The 13,927-nt window shown below is 53.0% G+C and overlaps 1 protein-coding gene across 2 annotated transcripts in view; it reads right to left on the bottom strand.

Annotated features, from left to right (window-relative positions):
• JAKMIP1 (janus kinase and microtubule interacting protein 1) overlaps positions 1-13,927 on the bottom strand; it is a gene marked incomplete at both ends in the record, with an annotated part of 70,885 nt that overhangs the window by 12,006 nt on the left and 44,952 nt on the right. Inside the window, 6 exons of one of the 2 annotated variants that reach the window (XM_082838643.1) lie at positions 813-1,016; positions 3,831-3,920; positions 5,322-5,390; positions 11,264-11,329; positions 11,860-11,913; positions 12,659-12,760. In XM_082838643.1, the coding sequence (XP_082694769.1) occupies positions 813-1,016; positions 3,831-3,920; positions 5,322-5,390; positions 11,264-11,329; positions 11,860-11,913; positions 12,659-12,760 (585 nt within the window). The remainder of the gene's footprint in view (positions 1-812; positions 1,017-3,830; positions 3,921-5,321; positions 5,391-11,263; positions 11,330-11,859; positions 11,914-12,658; positions 12,761-13,927) is intronic. The other variant, XM_082838644.1, reaches the window with a different exon arrangement.

The following is a 13,927-nucleotide window of genomic DNA, read 5'->3' as shown; positions in this document are numbered from 1 at the left end:
TCTACCTGCTCCTTTTTCCAATTCTCTGTCTCTGTCTCTCTCCTTCTGTGACACCGACCCCCACTGGTTATCTAGATCCTTCCTCACAGACAGGATTCCTTATGAGCTGTGTGACCTTTAGGCACCTGAGTAAACCTTCCTGAGCCTCAGTTTTCTCACCAGGAAAATGGACATAATCATCCCACCTGCAGGAGTGCCGTGAGGTAAAGGATCTAAAACAGTGTGTGCCCAACGAATGCCAGAGCTACTTCTGCATCCTCATCTTTGTCCCCCTCACGAGTCCCGGGAAGCTGGTCCCCGTGCGCTCGGCAGCACATGACGTTCGCACAGGACCCCAAACACATTTAGGAATACAGAGGTAACAACTAATACAGCCTACAGGTCCACTCCTCAAAGTAGCCGTCATCACAAGATCAGCCCCAAAGCAAACCGTCCAGCCCGCGCCTCCTGGTTACAAGAACCTGAGTTTAAACAGAACACAAATGCCGGAGGAAGAGGGGACGCCTTGCTTTGGTTTGTGTTACCATTTAGCTGGGGCGGGGACTGTGTTGTTTAAGTGTGTGATTAGAAACAGTTGGCGGTATAGTGGGCCCGAGAGCCCCGCGTCTCCCCATCACTGAGGATTCACCTGTGGGCTATGAGGGCGTCCACGGGAAGACCTCCCTGCTTCACGGAAACTTGATTTCCTGCTAGCTCTCCATCGACTGTGCCCGTCAGAGGTGTCAGTGTGCCGACAGGGGACAGGAGGGGTGGAGGAGCGGGGATGGTAGCCAATGGTGGCCAGTGGCGCCCAGCTGGGCCCCTGCCCCTACCTGCTGGGCCTGCTGCAGCAGCTCCATGCGCTCCCGCAAGATCTGGCTGTCAAACTCCCGGCTCTGCCGCAGGATCTGCCTGCGCAGCTTCTCCACGGCGGCCTGCAGGTCCTCCCGCTGGCCCTCGCTCAGCGCCTCGCTGGCCCGCCGCCCCGGCTCCTGCTGCAGTGCATCGTACAGCGTGGCCTCCAGCTCCTGGATTTTCTGAGCGGCCCAAATCACACAGACAGTGGGAGGTCACAGGTGGGTGGACGGGAACCCCTAGGACACTGCAGCCGAGCGAGGCCCAGCTGGGGGATCTTGGGCAGGGAGGGGAGGCATGCAGGGGCCGAGCAGAGCGGCCAGCGGCCTCGGGGGTGGGCATGGGGGCGAGGGAGCCCCTTTCAGCCCTGTGCACACGGTTTTGAGAACACTTCTTAACTCTGTTCAATCAAGACACCGTGCTCTGTACAGGAGGGGACTAGGGCGATAAGAAGAAATAGTCATAACCGCCCCTTAAGATGTGTGATTCAAAGAGAGGTTTGACTCAACTGGTCTTTATTTTTGTCTTTGGCTTCCAATTTACTGCCCCCAGCTTGGGAACAAATCTCGCCTTTTATCTCGAGTAGCGTGGAAAATGTGTCCCAAATGGCACGCACTTGGCATTCAGCTGCCTAGTTAGAAAAGCAATTTCAACCCCAAGCACATGGGGACAGTGTCCTCATTGCTCTCTCCTCCCCCTGAAAAGCAAGACACCCCTGGTTAGCAGAGCACATGAGAGACTAGTAGCCAGGGGAGGAGATCCTTGTGAAAGCTCAGAGTTTTCATCATGAGAGGAAGTTATTCCTTTTCAGCCTCACGGCGAGACACTTAAATACATTTACCTCATGGGAATATCTAGGGACAGAAGAGAGAAGTATCTCCTTCTCTGCCATCCTAAATCCCCACCCACGTCCCTTGCTAGGAACAGCTCTTTCTCTTCCAAAGACGCTATAGACCAATCACCCATTTTAGTGGTAATTGCTATGAAGACGCAGGAGGAGGTTTGAAGCAGTGGGTCCACACGGGTGGCCCTCTGTGCCTGTGGCCACCTGCTCCTGCAGCCTCCCCGGCTTCAGCATGGCTGTGCTAACCTCCCCCGCAAGGGAATTCCAGGCCCATCAGACCGATCTTAGCCAGCAGGCATCAAATTCCCCTGTCCTGACCCTAGTCGTCGCCCCTGGGAGACTAGAAGGTGGGAATCTGTCCGCTGACACAGCCAAGGGATCCACATGGAGCCGGAGCTTGCCTGTGCCTGCTGGCCGCCCCCTCCCCCTGCAGCAGCTGGGCTCCTAGGAGACCCACATGTGGCCAGCTTCCAGCCAGGACCCCACCACCCAATTCTGGAAGCTCCACTGCGGCCCTGCACCATCTCACTCAGCTCAACGACAAAGGAACACAGGTGTGACTTTGGCACCTGCTGTCCTCCCTTCTGCCCGCGGCCACGGCACTGCCACCCTCTGGAGCCTTTTCTTCCCTGACCGTTCAGATCAGCCGAGCGCTGATCACAGCTCCAATCTCGGCATGTGCCTGGAAGCCCACTTGAGGCTTTGGAATATTCTTTGGGTAAGAATGTCATTTCTACCCAGTGGCAGGATCAGCACGCCCAGGGGCCTCCTCTGTGGAACCTGGACTCAGGGTCCCCAAGGGCCTTTCTGCACATGGCACTTAGAGAGCCAAAGGCGGACACCAAGTTTTCCAAAGTGCGTTGGGAAACACCCGTCTTGCAAGATGTCCCTTGAAAGAGGGTCCCAAGAACCACTGAACTTGGACATGGCTTGCTCTGTTCCTCTTGAAGTCTCAGCCCATCCTTTAGGACCCAAGAAGTCCTCAGAGTTTTCCAAACTTACTCTCCAGCAGCCTCTCCCTCCTTTGGGGGCCATACGTTTCTACGTTATCTCCTGAAATCATATTCCTCAGAACTTTCTGGGGAAGGCCAGGGAAGGACAGAGGTGGTGTATAGTGCAGCGGCAAAGGGCGCTTGCAAAAGGACGGGGAATGGACAGAATCAAGGAAAACCCAAAAAAGTGAAAGAGGGAAGAAAAGGATGAGTATGTTTTCATTTCTAAATTGCCCTTAACAGCACGTGCCCAGAAGTAAGAACTGAATGGGGAAATGCCACTTCTTGGTGAGGCTCAAACCGTCCTGACCTTCTCCATCTGCTGCCCCCTGCCCTGGGGATTCAAGCCTCAGAGCCTGGATACAAAGGCTCGAGGGTCGCAGTGAGGTGGACCAGCCTTCCAGTCCAGAATCTCCCACCTGTGCTAAGCCCAGCGTCCTACTCTCTGTCTTCATGGAGACGGGGATTTGTGGTTATTGATTCTGCATTGCTTAGGTACAAACCCACTTTGTAAAATGATTTTAGCTACAAATGACCTGAGCAAAGCCTTGCTCCAGACTCTATATACTCACTGCTTCTTCCTGCAAGAGCGGTGTTGAACTCCAAGTGCGCTCTGCTGTGGGGACATCCTGGAAATGCCCCCTCAAAGCCATATGAACCTGAGCACCTCATGTTCATCACCAGTAAGTCCAGAACCAGTTTTGTGACCCAGGCGCAATGCTGCACAGGACCTCACAACAAGTAATTCTTGTTCTGATCATCACCCACCCTCCACTCATGGCTTTACCTTTGTTCTTCTGTGACTGTCTCTTTTTGCTATTTATGGGAAAACTTACTCTGGGCTTTAAGCATAAATAAATATTAATAAGAAATATTAATAAGCAGAAAGTTTCTTTTCCTTCGTCTCAAATGATTACTAGAACTGAATAAGTATACCCAAAGAAACCACCAAGCTAACTAAATGCTTTTGAAAAATCATGACTGATTTGGAAAAAGTGACAATTTATCTGTATGGTCATTCGGGTTGAAACCAGTCGAAATGTGGAGATGGCATCGGTATCGCGCCACGCGGCATTTCAAGGACCCCAAATGTGCCGTCAGCCCCAAAAGGAAGAGCAGCCTGTAATGCTGAGTCTAAAGAATCAGAACATGCAACCCACTTCCGGTCCTACCAGGTAAGCCTGGTCGAGGGCTTGCTTCCGGTAGTCTAGCTCCTCCTCCAGGTAGCCCTTCTGCCTGCTGAATAGGTCCTGAAAAAGAGCAGGTGCCCAAGGTCAAGGTCAGTGTGAGAACCCATCACCGGGCAGCTCTTCAGAGCCAACCTTCTCACATTTGATGGACAGTGACGGTCCCACCGAGTTGGGGACCTGCCAGGTGCTTGGGTGAGAAGGGATGTCAGGTCTGCCCTGCTTGCTCCTGCGTGAATCCCCAGCAGGAGCCTCGCTGGCCCAGGAGCCTTGATCAAGCCTGTCCCAACTCCTCCCATCTTCCTTCCTCTCAGGTGTCTGACCTGGTTCCCACGCCCCGGGCTACAGGAATCCTTCTCGATTCCTCTTGTCACATCCCGGGGGACCCTGGATGCGGCTGGTTCTCAGATGTGGCTCTTCCTCCCCACACCAGTGGCATCACCCACCTCCTGATTATTCTCACTGCTGCACGCATCCTCCCCACCCTCTGGTCACTCAGTCCCTGAAAGCGTGATCTCTCCGAAACCCAAATCTCTTTTTTATTACTGATCGGAGGGTTTCAGGTTTAGAGCTCAGCAGCTGCAGCCACTTGATTTTATAGAGGAGGAAACAGAGGGCCAGAGAGGACCAGTGCCTTGCCCTAGATGCCACAGTTCACTGGTGACAGAGGTGGGACTAGACACCCAGGCCTGGTGATTCAGCCCAGGGCTCTTCCCGCCCAACACGCTGCTTCCAGGCCTTAGGCTCTTCCTTGGTCCTTCCCCTCTCATTTCTACTTAAAAAACTCGATTTGGTCTTTGAAGGCTCAAGAACCATCTCTTCTGGGAAGACTTCTCTGACATCCCCAGGCTGGGTAAGATGGATCCCGCTGTACACTCACGGCACCTGGTGAAGAGCTGGCATCACTGTTTATCAGGTACCGCGTGTGCCAAGCACAGCATGAAAACGGGCCATGTGTCCAGTATCTCTCATCCCCATGGCCCAGCGAGGCGGAGATAGGAAACCCCATTAGCAATGAGGAAGCAAAGTCCAGTGTGTCTCTCCCAAACTCATGGCCAAGAAGGGGCAAGTGAAGCCTGGAGCTCCACGTTGGTGTGCCTGAGCCCCTGGTCCATGTGCCCCACTACCACCAAAGTGCCTCCCCTAATGTTCCCACACGCCGCTGCCGCTGCCAGCTCCCGCGCATACACCCCCAAGGGCTTGCAGGCTAGACAAGGCAGGGACCCCGCTATTCATTACTGAACCCCTAATCCTAACATAGTGTCCAGGATAGCAGAGGCTCCAAAAACATGTATCAAGTGAATAACTGAGTGAATGGATGATACTTAGACAGAACAGCCACGAGAGCAAAAGCAAAATTTAGCAATGCATTGCAAATCAATACGAAACACACGCAAGCCTTCCTGGGAAGCGAATTCTCTGAGCTGCCAACTCCCCTCCCTCCTAGGGGGTTGCATCTCTTACCTTCTCTTTCTCCAAGTCTAGCATCTTCTGGGTCAGGGCCGCCTCCGTTCCCTCTATTTGCTTCAGCCACTGGAAAACAGCAGGGACAGAGCGCGCAGCTAGTGAGAACAAGAGCTCCCTGGGGGCCGTCCTCCAAGAGGAGGCTCCTGGCCCAGAGAGGGTCCCCATCATGTCCCAAGGTGGTCCTCGAAATGGAATTTCAAAGTCCATCCCGATGTTTCAGCTTCGACAGATGTTAGCACAGGGATCGTGGGTACACACACGTGCGTACGTGCATGCAGGTAGGTGTGGGGTGTGAGCCCAGGCAAGCCTGTAAGTGGGGGAGGTTGTGGGTGTGCGTGGTGGAGACATGTGGAAGGCCGCGAGTGTGTGCCCTGGGATCCCCGCAGCCAGGCGGGCGAGCCTCCCTGGGTTCTACCCTGCCGAGCGCTGTGCTGGCGGCTTCACACCTGGGACCTCGTCCGGCCCCCTCATGACCACCCCATGGAGAAGGCAGCATCTCCCCATTTAGCAGGTGAAGACATGGCAGCTGAGTTAAGTCACTTGTCCAAGGTCACACAGGTGAGAAGTGGGGATTTCGAACCCAGCCTGCGGGACTGCACCCCTGCAGCCGCTGGGGCGTGTCTGAGCAGCTGGGGGCACCACGGGGTGCAGGCGTGAAAGGAGGTCTGGCCGTGCAGGGTGTGAGGGCCCGAGAGCACGGGCGGGGGCACCTGCCATGGGCTGGTGATGGGGGTCCGTCTGCCTGTCCTCAGGTCTGGGAGGGGGTGAGCAGGAGGCGAGCCGCTGTTCCTCAGGTGTAGGCACGTGGGTGTCTCTTTCGAGGAGCCCACCTGAGACACAGTGGGAGGTCCACACACCTGGCTAATGCCCTGTGGGGATGTTTTAGGTTTTAGGGGTGTCAGTTTGACAACATGTATAAATGTGTATATTCAACCTCCTCGTTGCCAAAGCCATCGGACGACCTCCCTGCCGTGGGCCTGCCTGCTGCCCACCTGTGGACGCGCCCCTTCCTGACGGCCCAGACCCTTCCTCCTCCTCCTCTGGCTGCGGCTGCCCATCCTGGACTCTTGGCGCCCTTTTCAAAGGCCCCACCCTTGCCCATCCCCTCTCCTCAGCACTCCCCTGGGGGTTCCACCCTCCCCTATGCTCTCTCCCTCTCTGAAATGTCCCCCTCCAGCCCAGATCTGCCCCCCACACCCCGATGCCTCAAGCTCCCTGAGAAAGGGCTTCCCTCGAATGGGAAGAGCCCCAGCTCACCTTGACTGGGGAACTGGGAGCAGCCACGGCTCCTCCCCCTTCGCTTCCCAAACGTTGGTTCTACCCCCTCCCGTTTCAAAACCCCACCCACCACACTCCACCACCACCACCCAGCGCAGGCCCCCTCTCAGCCCTCAGGCTCACGTCGGACCCCAAATCCCCTTCTGCCTACCAGCCAGCGTGTTCTCTCCAAACACTTAGCATCTCTCATGGACCTTCCCTGCTCCCACTGAAAGCCTCCCCAAGGAGATCCCATCGCTCCTGACAATGGCTGGGGGACCAGCCATGCCTTCCCTCACCTCAGGGCCTTTGCACATGCTGCTCTCTGCCTGGAACATCACCACCTCTCCCATCCCCAGCTTCAGCCCCTTTCAGTAGCCTTTTTACCTACTCAGCCTCTGGACCTGAGTTAGCTGTCACCTCCTCCAGGAAGCCTGCCCGGCTTCCTGAGTCTGTGGGGCCTGGTGCCCTCCATGGATCCCCTGTCACAGCACTCACCTGACAGATTGCTGTTTCCCTTTTCCCACGACATGGGATGTGTTCTGTTAAATTTCCTTACCCTGCACAGGGCCTGGCGTGAGGCAAGCACCTAATAGACGTTTGCTTAGGGAAGGAGGATGCAGGGGTCTGGAGGTCTGTGGGGTGTGTTCTGGCTCCATAGTGGGAACAAGCCTAGATAAAGCTCCGCCCACAGAGCCTCCCCGCTAAAGTCCATGTTAGCATGGCCCCCAAGAGCGGCCCCAGAGCCAGCCGCAGAAGCAGGCACCCAATGCAGCATTGCTTTAGACGGTGCTGAGCCGGTGTGCAATGTCTTAGAAACAGGCAAGCATATTTTTGACAAGGAATGAAAAATATTTCGTTTTTTACTATCCTAATGCAAGCAGTCATAAAATGAATAAAATAAAATGGAAAAAAAATTCCAGTTTTGAATCACTACAAGCTGCTCTTAGGTTTTGTAGAACAAAATGCCCAGTTTTTTCTTATTGTTAAAAAACAAAGATTTGACAGGCATATTATGCACATAAAGAAAAAACTTGACAGGTCCTCTTCAGCCACTGGGAGAGTAAAGTGAGAACAGAAAATGCTGGCCCTGGGCCTCCTGGGCGTGTGAGGGCATGGATTTCTTATCGGAGTCCGGCCAGATGTCTATGGGGCCTCGCTCTGGGGTGAGAACCTGGGGAGTGGAGACAGGGTGCCTGCCTGCCCCCAAACCCTCAGGGAGAAGTGAGTCAGCCCACAGGGCACGGGAAGAGGACTCTCGTGGGAGGTGTGGCTGGTGCACCTCCGCCCCAACCGGCACTTTGCCCACAGGTGCAGGACCCTGATCTCAGAGCTGGGGAATGGGGGACCTCCCCCCTCTAACACTCAACCCTCCCTTCAGAGAAGGGTCCTAAGGCCTTGACGCTGGGCCAACTATTAGAAAGCTTGCCTGTGGCCTAAGCTGCATCTTCTCATCTGTTGTTACCAGTGAGAGCGTGGATTTTTAAAAACTTCCATCTTTCTGATTGATCGTGAACTCGAGGGAGCAGAGGCATGACTTGTGATCACTTGTAAGTCCCCCTGACACCCCATGTTCTCTGCTCAGCATGTGTGCCGTGTGTTTGGGTTGAGGCAGCAAGGCGACGTCCCCAATCTTGGACTCCGCTAACCAGAGGCGGGTCTGGAGGGCGCTGAGATGGGCCGGCATGTGTTTCTCTGAACCTTCCAGACAGAGCAGGGCTTCCCCAGGTGGTGATGGGAGGAGGGCAAGCGCCCAGGGCAAGATGCCATTTGCAGCAAGAATGCCAAGGGACATGCGAACTAGTTTGAGTCGCACTTCGCTCACAGGCTATCAAAGGAGCCTTGTGCTCCTAAGTAGAAAATGGAAGTGGACCTCAGTACCGCCAGTCAGATACCAGTACTGACTCGCAATTTTTTAAATGAGGTATAACTTGGTTGAGGGGGGTTGACTGAGGACATCGCAGGGGCCTCTGAGCCCCACTGCGAGATTTTCTTCGCACCCATCAGCCCCGGGGTGACCAACTCGCCCCCGTTTGCCTGGAACTGTCCCCATTTTGGCACTGAAAGTCCCATGCATCCTGGGGAAACCGGACAGTCGGACACCCTGGCTGTCCTGTAGGTCCTCCCAGGGGAGTCCCGTTGACCCACTTTTCTTCCGGGGGTGCACTCAGCACCGAGTTCTCTCCACGGGGGAGACACAGCACCTCCCAAACACTGGGCCTTCAATCACAGACACGCGGCAGAGCTAGTGTCCCTGAGGATATGAGGCAACACCAGTCTAAGTCCAGTCCCCACAGACTGTCCCAAATGGGGAACTGGGCCCCTCTCACCTGGTCCAGAGTCGGGCCTCTAAAGGCCAGCGCCGGGCACCGCCTCTCCTGCCACCACCCTTGTGGGATTTCGGGAGGAGCTGGCAGGCCAGGGCAGCCGGCACAGCTCTCTGCCTTTAGGGTGCAGAGCGTAGCGCCAGCCAGCCAGCTTGGCAGGGCTCTGTGGTCATTGGCAGACAGGCAGCAGCCGGCAGGGGCTGGTACATGTGGGCACGGGGTGGGCGACAGGGTGAAAGCAGACAGCAGCCGCATGCCAGGCAGGCCCCGTGTCCTCTGTGTCCAGGGACCCGTGTTGCTAGCCTTGCACAGTTGTGGAGAAGAAGAGGAGCCCTGAAAGCCTGAGCTGGGGCCAAGGCCGTGGGTCTGGAACCTGGTGTGGGGAGGAGAGTGTCGGGAAGGGCCCGGGGCGGGAGAACTTGGTAACTGGCAGAGGGCTGGGGATTCCCGACAGTCTGTCCCCCTCCAGGAGTCTCTGGGGGCAGCAGAGAGGGAGAGCCCCCTCCCCAGGCCCACTGCCCCAGCCCCACCCCGAGTCCCTGGCAGTCGCTGCTCTTTGCTCGCTGACCACAACCATCGCTCAAATACCTCTCAGTCCCCAGCCTTGCCCCAGGTGCTCGGCAGCGAGGCTCCGTCCCATTTAGAAGGGCCGTGTCCCGGAGTCCTGACACTAACTCTGCAAGGCTCGTGGCTCAGAGGGATGAAGGCGCTGGCCTGCAGCAGCCCCTGCAGTTGGCGGGTTGCGGGGGGCTAAGAGCCAGCCCAGGAGGGGCCTCCGGGGGATAAGGAAGGAGGCCTGGGTCTGGCATCGCCATGTCCTCCGGGCGTGCTGGGCGCTGGGCGCTGGGAGGCTCGTTCTCAGTGAACGTTGGCGTGAACGAGGAATAAACTGGAAGTGTCTGCTGGGCTCTCTGCGTGACCCCCTGGAGGTTACACTGTCGCATTTGGCTCTCCTGGTGAGAGGGATGTTTACTAATGCACACTTACCATCACCTGTATCTGAGGGGCCACCAGCCAGCCAGGTATGAGTCATCCTCATCTCCCGACCCACCTGAGGACACAGACTCAGCCAGGTGACAGTAGCAGTGATGTGGGCATCGCCACTTAACCACCTGTGTGACCTCAGCAAGGGTTTGCCATAAGTCTGTTACCAACGTCTAGTGCCCTGTACTCGGGGAAGGAGGGACAGGTGCTCAGGGAAGAAAACTATATTTTAAATGCCCTTCCAAAGATTCTGGAAGGAATCCTGATTAAGATCACGAAGACTTCATCAAGATATAAGTAGCACTTTAAAGTTTAACTCATGTGCTTTCAAAGAAAAAGATCTATAGACCAGACTACATTAACAAGTTGGATATGCCTAAAACACCCTAAATTAATGGAAAAGGCAAACCAGGATATATTTTTAATAAATACGGCAGTAAGTTATTATATTTAGTATGTAAAGCACATAGATAAGTCGGTAAGAAAAACCATAGTTATGACCAAATACGTATTAAGTAAGTGAACAGATGAATGCATGATTGAATTAATGTATGAATGAATAAGTAACAGACAAGGGCAATGGAATGTAATTACGATTCACAAGAAAGAAGAAAATGGATAATACACAAAAATCCATTATCACTAGCACTCAAATAAATGAAAATTAAAATAATGACATCATATAATTTCTGCCTATCCTATCAGCAGAGTTCTTAGTGGTGATATATGCCTTGTTGAACAAGAAACCGGCAGCGGTAACACTCAGGTAGAGGGGAATTGGTACCACTTTTCTGGAAAACATTTGACAGCATGAAAGCTCTTAAAAACTCTCTTACCCATCAGCCCAGTGATTCCACTTCTAGACTCTATCCTGTAGAAGTGTTTTAATATGTAGATAGAAACTTATGGGTAAAGACGCTCATCGCTGCATGATGGTAAATAGAAAAAAGAGCAGAAACGCCCTCAATACCTTAACAGCGAAAGAATCAGTACCGAGCGTGTGGCTATAGGTGGAATGATGCAGGGCCGTTCATTCTCATGGTGGAAGCTTATGAAGCAGGATTAAAAACTCAAGTATGATCCTGACCAAGTTTTTTAAAAGGGCGTGGGAAAAAACTGGAAGGAAATAGCCCAACTGTCGCAGATGGTTTCCTTGAAGGGGGTTTTGATTTCCTTCCACGGTCTCTAAGTTTTCTACCGTAAGTATGAGTGACGTTAATCAGAAAACAAAAAGGCATGCACGTGCGCATGCAGACACAGACGGACCAGAACCATGCTTCCAGAACAAAGCGAGACGTCAATGTACAGTTTCTTGTATGGTGCCGGGAAGCTCAGACACGGTGTATGGACAGAAATGCCGCTGGGCTCTACCTTTTCACACAGGGCAAGCACAGTTCCAGCCTGGATTATTGCAACCTGTTCTTCATTTCTCAAATTCTAAAACACAAAAATGGGCAAGGGCATTTTACACTGATCTCACATCACGTGCAGACAGTCAGCCCTACACAACGCTGACAGCGGCCTCCCCAGGGTCAGCCCCACTCACTGACGGGACCAGATGTGACATATCTGAGGACTGGCCCTCGGGGTGGGAATGTCTCATGTAGTGGCACTGAGCCTTTTAGAAACAGGGCCTTGCTCAAGCTGATCTTTTAAGAAGGCAGAAGTCTCACTTTCTGATTTCAGAAACCTCGACTGATTCCACTTTCTTCCTGGACATTCATTTTTAGGCTTTCTCCCCCCTCATCACTCACGGGCTATCAGGACGGTCTAACTTCAGAACCCCACTTCTGATGGATGTGGACCCAGCCACCCACGCAGGAATGTGGCCATACAAAAGCCTTACATTGTACTTAGTAGATCTCTTAAATTAGGAAGAAATTAAAACGAAACGAAACAAAAGCCACACAGAGTACACCCGAATCAAAACAAGAACACGAAACCGGAAACCGATCGCTCATAGTTACCCCGTTATCGCCAAGGATATCTAATTTCTTCATAAGTTCAGAAATATTCACATCCTGGAAAAGATGTCCAACGTTCATTTTGTGTGAGCTACAAAGACCATGCACACCAACCTCTAGGGCCTCAGCCCTCAGTCCTCGATAAGACACCTCTCCCTTTCTCGTCTCTTAGAGCCTAAGGCCGGGCAGAGAGTTACTCTTAGCAGTTCCTTCAGGGAGGGAGGGAGGACTGGTAACTGCTGCGTACTGGCTGAGTTTTACGCCGGCACAAACACCGCTTTCTAGAAAGGCTCACGGAATCCTGTGGGTCAGAAGGACCCCTCTGTGCCCGCGGGCCTAGCGGGACTCCAGGGTCACGGCAAACACTGAGCTGCTAGAACGACCACAGCTACTGTCTCTAGAATACTCAGCACGCTCTGGGCACTGCACTGAGCCCTTCATGTTCACTATCTAATTTAACTGTCACACCCACTTCACGGTGTGGGTGTTGCCACTCAGCTCTCCTAGATGAAGAGACTGAGGGTCAGAGAGGTTACAGGCCAGAGCTGGGAAGTAGCCAAGCTGTTACCTTCAAGGCTGCATCCCAAGGCTCTGCTCTTTTAACATGAGTACAAGTAGAGTAACATTTGGTGACCCGCTGGAATAATGAACTCTGACTTTCAAAATATAGTGGAGGGACGGGGGTATCTTGTTAAAATCATTTCTACCCCTGGCACCGGCACACGATCCCCTTTCCAGCAGAGCCTAGCGTTTGAGCAGGCTGTGGCCGTAGTAGAGCGGGGGCACCCCCCAGGCACGCTACCTTAACTCCTTCCTGGTGACAGAACAGCTGGAGGGCGCTGCTGTTGTTCTCGGGGAAGGTGCTGATTTGGAGGTTAAATGCTGGCGACCTCCGCTCTCTCTCCTGGGGAAAAGATTTGGTTTAAAAACAGAACTTTATTGGATTATTTACCACTTGCCATTTTCCCACGTTACTCAGCAAAAACCAACGAATTCCAGTTGGCAAAGGTGTTACTAGAAAGCACGCATTCAGGCTACAATCTTGATGGAGACTGTGTCCTGTCTGCACCACAGTGGATCTCCTGTGGACACGGGGGTTACTTCTTAATCTAATCAGCTGGGAGGAAGTGGTTAGCAGAGTGTCCTGAGTTAACCTGCTGATGGAAGCTCAGGAAGTCACACTATCATCATGAAATACTCGGGAAGAACAAGCGCGTGAAATTTCCACAGAAATCATCGTTATCTCATTTCATCCTCACACAACCCCACGAGGCAGCCACGACTGCTTCCGTTTTGTGGAGAAAGAGAAGGAGGCTGGGGAGGCAGAGACCCCCCGAGGTCCCACATGCGTGAGTGGCAGGGCCAGGACCCTGACCCTGGCTTCACATCGTTTTCAATATAATCTGCTGACTTTGTTCACAATTTGTTTTTGAACCGCACTAACACTGCAATGATCATTCTACCTCTGCCTTAGATTAATAGTCAAATCTTAACTACTCAGGAAGGAAAGCAAGCATTTTCCCAGAAGCAGTACATTAATCATGTGTAAAGTGACAAGTTTTTAAAAAGGACAGGAGAAGCCCAATTACTTACAGAAATAAAATACAGCAGCAGAATAGTACTCTGGTCTCAAATGTGTTTTCTACACAGAGCTGCCTTTAAACCCTGAGCAATGGACAGGTCAGCCAGCAGAGAAGACCTTTCCCAGATGATACCTTGAAATCAAACTGCTTTTATTTTCTCAAAATTACGGTAAGTAAGCTTGCCTTGGACCATGCCTGCAGAACCTAGCTACGAACCAATGGGCTTCTTTAGCCCTTCAACTAAGAAATGTAGCCAAGATGAGCACCTGATGGCAGGTCTTAAGCAGATGCTCTAAAGGAGAGAAATTAATTCAATTAATTTCCACCAAGCCCCACTCTGCCTAACCTGGTTTGAATCGGTTTAGATAGAAAACCTTATTAGACAAGAACACCACAATTCACAATGGTTCCGTGCCACAGATGCCTTTCCGACCTGTAATGCTTACTTAAATGGGGTCTCCACAGAAAAGGTGACAAAAGAAAGCTCA

This window comes from Leucopleurus acutus (assembly GCF_964270905.1).
Source record: "Leucopleurus acutus genome assembly, chromosome: 4".
NCBI classification, from domain to species: Eukaryota; Metazoa; Chordata; class Mammalia; order Artiodactyla; family Delphinidae; genus Leucopleurus; species Leucopleurus acutus.
The sequence above is the reverse complement of the archived record's forward strand: the minus strand, read 5'-3'. Positions and strand labels throughout refer to the sequence as shown.